Source organism: Oryzias latipes, chromosome 10 (genome assembly GCF_002234675.1).
Source record: "Oryzias latipes chromosome 10, ASM223467v1".
NCBI classification, from domain to species: domain Eukaryota; kingdom Metazoa; phylum Chordata; class Actinopteri; order Beloniformes; family Adrianichthyidae; genus Oryzias; species Oryzias latipes.
Window position 1 is genome coordinate 26,151,049 of NC_019868.2, and position 13,051 is coordinate 26,164,099.

Sequence of the window (13,051 nt, forward strand, 5' to 3'; positions counted from 1 at the left end):
AAATACATCTGTGAACACAAGAAGACTGAATATTAAAAGTACCATCAAAACATGCTATGAGGTGAATGTTATTTTATGATCCACAGTAACTTTAACAAAAAAACTGTGTGCAGCTTTGCATTTTTATTGTAACTTAGGCAAGGACCTTTTCTGTTGTTCTGATCTCCTTGAATTCAGTCAAATTACCAAAGACTGCTATGAAAACTCAATACTGAGCCGGAGTTTAAGCGTATTATATCTTTCAATGTCTTATTCTTGCCAAATCGCTCGTAATTTCTTCTTAGACCACTTGTTCTTCATTTAATGAACAAGTGGTCTGATCAATGAAAAAAATAAAGGCCCGTACACACCGGGACGAATATTCGCCAGGCGTTATTCACCAGCGTTTTTTGCCACGTTTTTTGTGTTCACACCCAGGCGATTTTCGCTGACGATGAGCCGAGCGAACATGCAATTTCATTCCCTGACATTAGATAGCACTTAATGTAAAACAGAAATACTCCTGTACACAAGGTGGCGCTGCGCAACTTAACGCCTCTTAAAGTCGCTTTTCACTCAGAAGAAGAGAGCAAGTATTTACGTGCTTGTCAGAATCATACAAAGAAAACATGAATATTTCAAGCACCAGTAGCTCCAACTGGTGCTTGGTTCGGGATATTTTAGAATTTCCGTCATTACCGTATTTTCCGGACTATAAGTCGCCCTTTTTTTCATAGTTTGGCAAGGGGTGCGACTTATACTCCGCAGCGACTTATATTAGAAATAAATTGAAATAAATACATTGTTAACCCTCCTGTTATGTTCATTTGTGAGGAACAGAGATGATGTTCCTGGGTCAATTTGATGTATGAGGTATGTTAAGTGTTAAGAGTATGTTAAGTGACTCAGAGAATCAGCAAACATTTTTTTACAGTAAGATCTTGAAGGCTAACAACATAATATTCTATTTTCCAATGATTTCATAGATTCAGAAATGCAATAAAAGTGAAAACTGTTTCTACAAATACAGGATGAAAACAGAGTATTAGTTGGCCAATGATGCTTCATGAAAATAATAAATAAATAAGTTTGAGAAAAAATTACTGTGAAATTATTAGATAAACAGTCTGCTTTGATTGTGTCATAAGGTTGTGAAAGTTAAAATGCGACTTATAGTCCAGTGCGACTTATCTGTGTTTTTTTCTACTTTATAATGCATTTTTGGGCTGGTGCGACTTATACTCCGGTGCGACTTATAGTCCGGAAAATACGGTATTTCTTCGCAGCAGTGTAGACGCTACTTGGCGTCTATCTTCTTCGTTGGTATGTGTGCTCAGAAAGGCAGTTTTGTGTTTGAGCGCCCCCAAGTTGTGTTTTACCGTAACTTCAGAAGCTCCAGACACGTGTGCAAAAGTGCCATTCTCATTGGTCGTATAGTTTTCGACGCGACGCGCCAAACCAAAAAAACGAACCCGAGGCGTTTTTTAAAAAGTGACACTTTGACGCGTGGCGTTTTTCCACGTCGGTGTGCACACTCACATTGATGCACTTTGTATAGTCACGAGGCGTTAAACGTCGGCGAATATCGCGGTGAAATTCGTCCCGGTGTGTACGGGCCTTAAGACGGGGTTTAAACCATCATACAAAAGCTCTAAAATCTCATCTCTGTTCCAAGAAGGTTAATGTGCAAAAAAACCCTTTTATATTAGTAAAAAAGGAGCACATTTAGGAGTCAGGACAAATGCTTTTGTTCACTCGTTTTCTCCCTGATTGTCTCCTTTTACTGCTAGAAAGCAAATCAGCACCTATGGACCATCACAAAGAAAACTGAAACTGTGATTCAAAGAAGGCAAGTTACTTTTTTCCCCTGTTGATTATGGTATTTCTTGGTCTCCTCTGTTCTGTGTGTTCTCTGGATCAAGACACAGCAAATGTTCTTAAATTCCAATTAAAAATTGTAGCATTTAAAAAAAAAAGACCAGAATATGAAAAGTGGGAACTTATCGTTTATTGGGTTTACAGTTTAGGGTGTTAGTAGATTAAGATACATGGGATTTTAAGAAATTTCCATGGCATGAAGAATCGAAGTCTAACATTTTTTGATTATTTTTTGTGATCACCAGAAGAACACAACAGAGGATCCAAGGGAGGCAGGAAGAGGAGCGGTCATGCACACACCCCCTCACACATTCACACCCACGCCGACTTCAATGGAACAGAATTGTAACGTTGAATACACACACATTCGGCATTTTCCACCGTCCAACCCCTCCAATGTAGCATGCAGCATCTCAATGGGAAAGGAGACAGACAAGAGCAAATGGACATACTGTAGAAACCGGCCATGACGGAGTTTTCACAGCGGTCCCCCGTATAGTCATTGGGACACCTGACGGAGGGAAAATGAGACACAGACGGGAGAGAAGGGGAGACCGGGAGGGGTTAGAGATACAGAGGGAAAGGAGGGACGTTGGGGAGGAGAGGAAGTAGATAGGGGAGGGAAGGAGAGAGACAGAGAGCAGAGAGATGAGGGATTAGAAACAGCACAATCCACCAACTACAGAGAGAGATGACCTGCATACTATGACATCAGCACCATTGGTTTGACACAACGACAGCTCAGACAGCACAGTCATGAGGGTCACGGCACGATGGGGCAGGATATATAGGAAGGGTTAAACGTACAGCTGTTAACCTCTGACCCCTCTCGCACTCTACCAGATGAGCAAACAAAGATACTCACAAATGCCTGACTCATTGCTCTTTTTAAAGTGACCTCCATGCTCGTAACTGTTAAGATGAAAATAAAGGGATTGGATTCAAGGTAAAAACAAAAACACTGAGGAATCTTTTTGGTTGACCGTAAGCATTGACTGTATATGAGAACTGGACCAAGTAAGAGGGATGTCAAATGTTTTCACGGACACGGACGCCGCCATGTTGGAACCAGAAATTGTCAGTACGCATCGTCACTAAGCAGCGATTGGTGCGAGTCTGTCGGAATCTTAGTTTCTATGGCAACCGCCTTTGTCAATTGGGAGTGACCTTGTTGGAAGTCCACACCCCTATGACACACGAAATGTGTCAGTCAAACGTTTTGAGACCACATACTTTCATAGAGGCGGTTTGTAAGTTGAACAACTACAGAAAAAATATCAAGAAAAAGAGAATTATCAAGAACATGTTGAAAAAAGGACCACAGTAATAGAATGTCTGAGGAAGAGCTGTTGAATTCTCTATAAAAGTTTCTGGCTTCTTGGAACTAGCGGGCACTTCCTATTTGGAACGCAAAGGGGGGAGGGGTCACTCAGTCCAGTTTTCATGTGCTCAAGGTGACAGTTAAATTACTCAAATATTTCCCTTAAAAACATAAACACAGTTTCAGAAAAGCAGGACAACCAATTGAAATCAGCATCCCGTTGTGTCATTCCTTTTCCAAACACACTCAGAGATGTTGAGCTGGAGTGCGGCTGGATGCTGCATTCGCAAAAAATTTCAACACAAGATCTGTAAAGAATAAATCAATCGGACTGACGTGGTCGGCTGTTGCAGTAATCGTTACACGCTAGCAAGTAAAACTAGATTTATGACCCAATTTATTAATACCTAGACCTGTTTATTTGTTTCAGAACCTTTCTGTCTAATGATAAATTATTATTAATCTCATTTGAATATTATGTTAACAAACCCCAACATCCGAAATGGACATTTTATTTGCCAACGTTGCACACTCACAGAGCTGAAGTGCTAAAAGTTTGTAATGAAATATTCTTTCAACTTTTTTCCAAATCAGAAAAATTGATTTCAAGATATTTTCAATAAACAAAACAAAAACAAAGAAAATATAAATAAATGTACATCAAATCCTAGTTTAGGATGGTAGTCGTAAATCGTTTGCATTATAAAGACATACACTTTTTTGTCTGCTTTTTTTGGGAGCACATACGAAGATATAAAATGCGATCACGTTGCAGCAGTGGTTAGTGCTGTCACCTCACGGCGAGAAGGCCCAGATTCGATCACCGGCTGAGACTTTTCTTTTTCTGTGGGGAGTTTGCATGTTCTCCCTGTGCATGCGTAGGCTTTTTCCACGCACTCCTTCCATAGTCCAAAAACGTGCTTTCTTGGTTAATTTGTGTCTCTGAAGTGTTCCTAGTTGTGAGAGTGTGTGAGTGGCCCTGCAACAGACGGTTTACCTGATCTGGGTGACCCGCACCTTTGCCCAACAGTAGCTGGGATCGACTCCCCAAAACGGATTCAGGTTTAGATAATGGAGGGATGTAATTACCAGTCAATTGCTATCCTTGTTGTTCCAATTTCTCAATGAAACCTGCATAAAATCCAAAAGGTAACTTCTTTTCTGAGACGTACAACAGCGGGCCTTGGATCAGGGTTTGGTATAAATTATTGCAGCAGTCCACATGCAGCTGTGGAGACTGATGTTTCGTCTCTGGATGGATGTGGAGCTGTCAGCGATAACAGTGGATGAATGTGATTCATACTCCGGCATGAGCCATCAAACTCGCACCACTCACACTTGAACGGGCGCCTCTCATGTTTTTATATATCCGATTGTCTCGTCGTTCATCCAATTAAACATTCCAGATCCTTATGTCAAACATAATAACATGTTACAATCCCCAGAGAGTGCTTTCAGATCTGAAATGTCTTCTTTTTTGAGCTTGATAATAGGAGCACTGGCTTTTACCCTGCCACCCAAAAATCGGTCTCGTCCTGTAATTGAAAGTACAACCAGTTTTCACTGCAATCGAGTGAAAGATGGGCGTGAGAGAGAAGCGCTCCCGACATTATAGAGCATAACAGATGACAACAATCGACCACCGTCTTATAATATTATGGGTGCGCCGATATGAATGTCCCCACAGGATGACAGGCTCTTCAGCCTGCATTTAACCTCACTGTCCTCTTCTTTTTTTTGTTGCAGTGCATGGTCAACAGTTTAAACTGTAAGCACCTTCGCTCTTGCATGCACTTTCCATTGAACCGACTGGGTATCCTTTTCTCCTCTTTTTCACCACTAAAGAGACAACTTCCATTTTGAATCAATTACAGCTAAACCCCTCAGTCGAGCTCACTCAGCAATTTCCAACAGATATAAATAGAGCTGAGAGAAAGCGGTGGGAGAAGCAGCCCTCCACCAACAAAGCTTTTACTGTACATCCTCTCTCCTCTCTCCATCTTTTTGCCTCCTCTCCTTCTCTCGTAATCCTTTTTTTCATCTGCCTGTACTTGCTTTCTTTTTCCTACCTTAACTGTTTTTTAGATCTGAGAATGTCCAGCACAATCCAGCACAAAATTTACAGATAACCGAAAAACCTTTCATTCATTTTAAAACATTCATTAAAACCAATAAATATTACATTAAAAAGAAAAGAAGGGGATAAGAAACACATGCAGTCAACCATTGACATTACGTTTAGGAATCAATACTCGGCTGAATTGATGGTATTTGTAGATTAGATTAAATCTGCTTTATTTGATTTAACCGGAGAAATTTGGCATTTTCGAGAAGTTGTTGAGAATTGAAATCATTTCATTAGCTGCTCTTGAATCCCATCTTTAGAGGACAGAGAGATGCAACAGCTTATCCAAGCAGACACAGGTACAAACATCGAGTGTTTATGAGAAGCCAAAAACCCATAGACCTCTATAGAGAAATAAACAGCTATTACTCAGTCAATATATTTGTCAGAATAATCATTCTTGCTCTAATACCTTTTTTTTTTCAACATGTTCTTGCTAAACCTAATTTGTTTTCTTGATATTTTTTCTGTAGTGCAAGTTATTCAAGTTATTCAAGTTATTCACTGCTTACCAATGTCCTCTGGCTCCAACGTAGCGGCATCTGTGTCTCCAGAAAATGGCAACTGAATTGACTTCATTTGGTTGGCGCTGGAAGTAAACCATTTCCATGGAGTGTTGTCACACTCACTTGGTCTAGTTCCAGTTTATGGTCAATGAACTGAACCCATTGACTGTCTATGAAAACTGGTCTGAGTCTACATTTTTATACCAACCACCATCACCAATCAGGAACGAGCTTGTTAGAAGTCCACACCCATACCACTTGAAAGTGGGCTACACAAAATATGTCAAACAAACATTTTGAGTGTTCGACATAGGGCCCAGCAGGCACCGTATTCTTTTCATGAGCCGTGTGATTGGTCAGTTTATACCTTGAATTACAGAAAAAAAGATTAGGATTCTCAAGAACAAGAATTTTTATTTGGACAAATGTAATAAATAGCTGCTTTTTCTCAGTAGAAGTCTATGGTATATTTGGTCATTGGAACCAACGGGCACTTCCTGTTTGGAACGCCATGGGGCACTTCCTGTTGGGAACGCCTCAGTGAAATTCTCATAAACAGTCAATGCTACAAACTGCACCCTGGACCAGTTTCAGCCATTTGTTTGACTAGAAGAAACTAATACAAAACTTCCATCCCCGTGGCACAACAAATGAGAATAAATCTGGAAGCTACCGAGTCATTTTGTGCTAGACACCCAGATCTAAACCTGCTAAACTAGACTAACTAATCTACTGGATGGATTGGAAAGGCATTTTTCCTTTTTGTGTGATAGAACATCTGAATTAAATTTATGAATGAGGACTTGAAGTCTAGAACTTAGCTTAACCCTTTAACACCAGAGCTTGAGTCCCAGTGTTGTTATTCTTTGAGCTACCATAACTCTTTCTTTTAGGGAATTCATGTAATTCCGATAGACTCTGAAGCAGAGAAAGCAGCTTTGCACCGATATGCAACACTTGACAGTAAAACCAACTAATCCTGGAGCTGACTTAACTACCATAAAGTGCTCCACATTGGTGCAAAGCTGCTTTTCTCTGCCTAAGAATACATAGGAACTTGTACGCTTTTGTGTAAACTGTCAAAAAGTTATGGTAGTTCATAATGCGCGTCATACTGTCACATGCAACAACAACTCCGGAGTAAGAGAGGTCAATGTTTTAACCACGTGAACTTCATTTTTCCCCACTCGTTAGATGTTTGTTGCCTTTTTTTTGTGGGAAATCTAATTCCACCTTCCAATCAAACAACTTTAACAGCCTTTCACTCTCAACAGCACAATGTGAAAGAAGATGAAAGTGAACAAAGGTGTGAAATTTATCCCAATCTATCCAAGTTGAACCAACAACCCTGAACTACCCTGATCTGAATGCATCTAAAGAGATTATGTAAAATCCTTTGGAAGCAAAGGGAGAGGTAAATGACTTCTGAAATTCTGTGCATCAGCAAATATTATCATTTATTATACAAAACCATTAGCTAAAATTAATGTGTGCTAATAGCAATTGGGGTAATGGTGTGCCTCCATTAACAGCTTAATAAAAAAAAGGTGTAGAACCGCGGAGTACTGACATCCTTCTTACCTCTTCTCTTTCTCGCAGGGCAACCCCAGTTTGCAAAGCGTTTCATGGTTAAAAGCCAAACAATGACCATCAGCAGAGAGAGCTGCTAATGAACCATGTCAGCGGGACATCCCGTTCTGTTCCTCACTGCCTGATAAATATGCTTTGGAACACTAGGCTTAGAAAGTTCTTGAACACAGATCATACTTGTGTTATTTAAAGTACATTGCACATTTTTAACTCTTCCAAAGTGAAGAGAAATACATATCTGCACCCCCACACGTAGATTTGCAAGTTAGTCTGCAAAAATAATCCCTATTTATTTAAAGGGAATAAAAAACAAGCTAACTATTAGGATGCAAGTGACCCTTTCACCGCAGAAAACAAGGACTTTTGAATGAGAATGTATAAAAAAAAGGAGCTACAGCAGCAATCTGCTCTGGGTCTCTGTGGAAGTTGTTCCAGAGTGAAAACAAGCCGTCAGACATGCCGGCTCGGTAAGACACACTGCAGGCATGTATGTGGGAAAGCAAGTGACAGGGAACAGAGGACGAGGAGGAGCAGGGAGCAGCGACACAGACAGACAGGTGGAGGGAGTCACCGCACAGTGATGCTGTGAGCGAATGGGGACTAACGAGCAGGCAGACTTACTTGCAGGACAGGTGATTTATACCATGTATGAAGTAACAGTCTCCTCCGTTGACGCAGTACGCTTTCTCTGAGTCGTTGCAGCGCCTTGCATGACTTACACCTGGAGAAGGGTTGGTGGTAGTCACTGGGACAAGCACATGAAAAGAGCATCCTGATTATGAACACAATAACTTACTGTTGAGTAAATCAACCCTCCCACCTTCTAGACAAATCAGTTGGTGTTATGCTTTCAGCTGCTTAATAAAGATCAAGATTGTTGGTCTTACAAGTTAATGTACCATTCTAGCTTTGTGAATTTAGCGTTTAACCCATCCCCTAGGAGAGTGGTGACCTGAAGACACAGCTGCAGTGGTTTAACCCCCAATCCAACCTCTTGATGTTAGGCGTCAAGCAAGGAGGCATTCGGTCCCATTTTTAGAATTTTGGTATGATTCAACTGTAGATTTTAACCTACAACCTTCCAGGCTCACGTCAGGCACTCCCCCACTACGTCACATGACTGCAGCTTCTTCAGACCTATGTGACCCTAAACATCTCTCACAATTACACTCAACTTTAGTAAGAGCCAGTTTAATTTCTGTTCATTTTTACTTGTTTAGAAAATCACAAACTTTGGATGAAAGTTTTTCTCTGTTTGATGAAACAAACATCACCCGTTCATTTTGTTTGTTTTACAGGTCACGTGTCCACAGGAGCCAAACATCACAGCTGAAATACTGTATCAATTCTACACAACATAATTAACATAACTAATGATTGTTAGTAGTTAGTATACATAGGTGGAAATTTCACCAAAAAAATTATGAAGTTGTACCAAAATTACTCTAAGAAGTGGAGAAGATAGTTAAAGACCTAATCTGATAAAAATAAATAAAATAAAAAGTATGCTTTTGGTGTTTTTAAAAATATTTTTTGTGGCATTTTTCTGACAATCGACAAAAATTGCATTTCTTATTATTTCTTTATTTAAACTGTTGTGAATCAGAAGAAGATGAAAAAGTTCCTTTGGAAAAAGAGCTTTTGTGTTGCTACTTGCTGAGCTTAAACAGAGAGCTCTCAGCAATGGGGAGGGCAAGAGGGGAGGGGTCGTTCTGTGCCAACAGTCACACTCACAACTCAGAGGGAACTCCTGGCGCTCTGCAGAAACTATGTCAACGAACATGACAGGTTTTTATTACAACTAAAAACGCATGGGGAACACTTTTAACATGGACCAAAAGATGACTGGAGTGGGCTTCTACCTGCTAAAATCTGTCACTGTGAGGAGGAACAGACTTAACTTCAGTTCGGTAAAACCTATTTTTATTTTTTTCGGGCAAAATAAGGGATAGGGTTGGGAAAGGAATTGGTATCAGGAGGTGACAGGAAGCACAACTATTCCTTAGAGTAAAAGAGAAATGTAAAGAAAGCTAACAAGCTTTACAGAAGCAGGAGAGGGAGTGATCCAGTCACGGCAGATTAGTATATCGGTTTTCCACCACGACCAGAGTTTGCAGGCAAAGCAAGAGTTTGGTGATTTCATTTGGCTACAGTTACAGATGTGTTCGTAAATGCCTAATTGTTTCAATCAAACCACTTTAAAAAGTTGCTCCTATATATATTTTTTAATAAATTAGAACACGGTCTTAAAATGTTACAAATATTTATTCTGGTTTCCACCATTCTTCTTCTTCTTTTTGTTTTTCTTCTTCTTCGGCTTACTGTCACAGACTTATGAAATCAGAAAAGGCTCAGGTTGACAGAAATGGGAAGTTGCTTACAGATCTGCACGGTGATTATACTTGTAGCATTTTCTTGCCCAAGTGAATTTTCGGCTACACAAGTGTAGTTTCCGGCGTCTTCCAGGCGGACTCGACTGATCTGCACCTTTGAGTTTTTTCTTGAACAGCAACAGACAGACAGAGAGACAGAATATATTGTTAGGCAAAAAAAAGTTCAATTTTTTTTTTATTCATTAAATCACAGCATTCAATTGTCTACTGCCTGCAATAAAATGTCCTTTATTTCATTTAAACAAGCTGCAGTGATTTCAACTTTACTAGATAGCAGCTAAAATTTGGGGGAAAACTCTGAGAGGGTTAAATATTGCTGATGAGGTCTTAAAATTTTACAAACACAGTAAGTAGATGTAATTTCACTTTTCAACTGCTGTAAATAATAACTAAATTGTTGTTAACACACAAAAAGCCAGTTTCTTGAACAACACAGACCGTCTAAGCACGACTTTAATTACCTTAAATTTAATTAATTCTAAACATTTGCTCAATTCGTAGATCAAATGTTGAGAGAATAGTTTTTTGAAGTAGTTATACAATAAGGATGTGTTGGATGATGTCTTGGTGTGTAGCCAAAGCAACCACGACAATGCTTAAAAAAAAAAGAAATGTTTGAACTGAAGAAAGCTTCCAGACAGAAACACTCACTTGTTGGTTTTTATTTTGAGGTCTCTGCCTTTCTGAAGCTCACGCCCATCTTTGTACCAGCGGAAGGAAGGGCTGGGGTTCCCCAAGGCCTCGCACTTCAAGTACAGCTTGTCCCCTTCCATCAGATTCTGGCCTCGCATCAGCCGCAGCTTGGGAGCCGATGCTGGACATCGCAAAACACAATTTGAAGGGACAGAGAAGAAAGAAAAATTTAAAAATGAGGGGAAGGAAACTAGAAAACACATTTTATTATTTAAAAAATGCACACAGATTGTAATATTTTAAAGGAGATATCCTGCCAGTTGCACGTTTCTGATCTGCGAGTGTATCAACTATAATGTAATATATTTACAATAAAACTGGTCTGAAGGTCAACATCTGTATTCCCAAGTACGTCAGGAACTCACCCCCACTTCAGGGAAATAGCCTTGTTTTATGTTTCTTCCAAAGGACACTCTGAACTACTGATGTTAGAAAATCTCTGTGTGGTCGGTAAAGCTGGGTTGATAAAAATCGATCATTCAATCGGAATTGCTCCAAGCTTAATAGATCAATAATCGATCCATTAAAGCAGGGATTGATCCTTTACGCCTTCCCTTTTCTGGTGACCAAACACATACCAGCAGTAAAGCGAAAGCCCACTGGCGAATAATGGAATTTCCAGGTCTACTCGCGGACTATGGTCCAAAGCATCTTCCGTCAAATCTTTACAAAGCACTCTCTCCTACACGAAAACGCAAAGCTACGAGTCCGGCCGCCCTGCTTAGAGGAAGGGTTCGCTCGCGTGGAGCAGCCGGCCAGTCCTGTTCAGGCTCAAAAGCCTTTTCTGGAGCTCCACGCCGTCTATGCATGATGTAAAAGCCAGAGCAGTAGTGACCCACAATCGGAATAAACTGTTTATATGCACCACAATCGGATGAACGATCGGCATAACCCATATCCATCGCAAGGAAATATTGATCCGAATGAGTCTGATCGGGGCGGAGTATTCCGAATGGCATGTTAACATGACGCATCTTTATTCTGATCAGGCATTCATTCTGATTACTTTTGTCCATGTAAACGCAGCTGGTCAGGCTAGACGGAAAGAGCTCACAAAGAGCACACACCTAGCGGTAAACAGCACCAATAGGCTCCTCGCACAGTGCACAGGATTTGGAGGGCGTTGGAATTTTGTTTTAAATCTGGTGGCTCATATAAGGTTCCCCATTTTCACCCGCAGACAACCCGTATCCACCCGTAAGGGCAGTTATTAATTTTAAAATCAGAAATCAGTTCTAACTTGTCAGAATTAAGAAAAAAAACAGTCTTATCTGAGCTGTGCATCGGAGAGGATGTTGTTAAATGACATTAAGCCAACATGTTATTTTACGTTTTTTTAAGTTTGCGTTATTGACTAATGTATAAAGCATTATGTTGAACTATTCTTGCATTTTATAATAAACTAATCAATAATGATTCAATGTCCTGTGCTTGTTTCAAACTCCAACACCTATAAATACACATTTCCTCTTGAAAGTGACAATAATCTAGTTGCAACAAGTCAACGATCCCAATCCCTTTTTGTGGCCCCTAAAGGTTGGCCAAAAAGGTCTTCACTCCACACAAAATGTACCTCTTAACAAAGATCCTCAATTCTAAATGCTCCTCTCATATTTATGCACACAAGTAGAGTGAGGCGCTTCAATGAGGTAGGAATCCTGAAAAGCAAACCTGAAGCTTACAGAGGAAAAAAAAAAAAAAAACGAAAGAAAGAAAATCCTGCCTCAGAAACTCTCTGCAGTAGACTTTCACCGCGTAACAATGTGTGTACGTGAGTGCATGTGCCGGCGCTCCATCTGTCCCTGGAGACGCTCACGCTCCCTAAAAACTACAACAGACAGCATCACTGCCACCAGTGCAGGCAGCACCAGCTAAAGCAAAGAGACAACTAAGCACCATCTAGTGTGCTCATACTCACTTACATACACACCCACACACTCAGTGTGCAATTCCCCCCCCCACATGCCTTAGCGCATTAACATAACCTAAGACACACACACACACAGCTGCGATTTAAAAAGAAAAACTAACCAAAAAAAAAAAAAGGGGGCGATGCAAGACAGCAGCTGTGTAGACAGCAACCCTTCCTTCATGCCTCTCGCAAAAATAGATGCACAGTTGCACTTGAGAATACGCATCAATATTAAAAGATGTGGGTCAGTATGCATGAGTACATCTTGACTGTCCTGCAAAACATACCAAACACTCTCTGCTGCTGCTGGTTTTGGTCTCCACATGGACATGCAGGAAACCGTTGCAGAACAACAGCTAATTTTGAGGAATGATCTAAATCCAAACCACTTTTTATCATAATATATGAAGGCATTTTGAGTTTTATCAAACAGCGTTGGTGCACAGCGAATTGTGTATGCAAAGACCTTGAAACGAAAGAATATTTTTCATTTTGCAACAGAGCATCTTGATTAATGTCCATACTTGGCAGTGTTTGTGACAAAAATTGCTCCGTTATTTGATGCATGATGGTTTAATCTGAATCCCAATATAATAAAATCAATGTTTTCTTTTTTCTTTTTCTCTGACCAGTCAAAATAGAAACACTTTTCAA

The 13,051-nt window shown here is 40.2% G+C and overlaps 1 protein-coding gene across 3 annotated transcripts in view; it reads right to left on the reverse strand.

Annotated features, from left to right (window-relative positions):
- The window catches only part of LOC101159516 (pro-neuregulin-2, membrane-bound isoform), a 73,547-nt gene that overhangs the window by 23,995 nt on the left and 36,501 nt on the right, over window positions 1–13,051 (reverse strand). For all 3 annotated transcript variants that reach the window (XM_020706775.2, XM_011480503.3, XM_020706774.2), the window contains exons 2-5: window positions 10,444–10,606; window positions 9,781–9,899; window positions 8,021–8,144; window positions 2,310–2,368 (exon numbers count right to left, since the gene is read on the reverse strand). In XM_020706775.2, coding sequence (XP_020562434.1) covers window positions 2,310–2,368; window positions 8,021–8,144; window positions 9,781–9,899; window positions 10,444–10,606 — 465 coding nt within the window. The remainder of the gene's footprint in view (window positions 1–2,309; window positions 2,369–8,020; window positions 8,145–9,780; window positions 9,900–10,443; window positions 10,607–13,051) is intronic.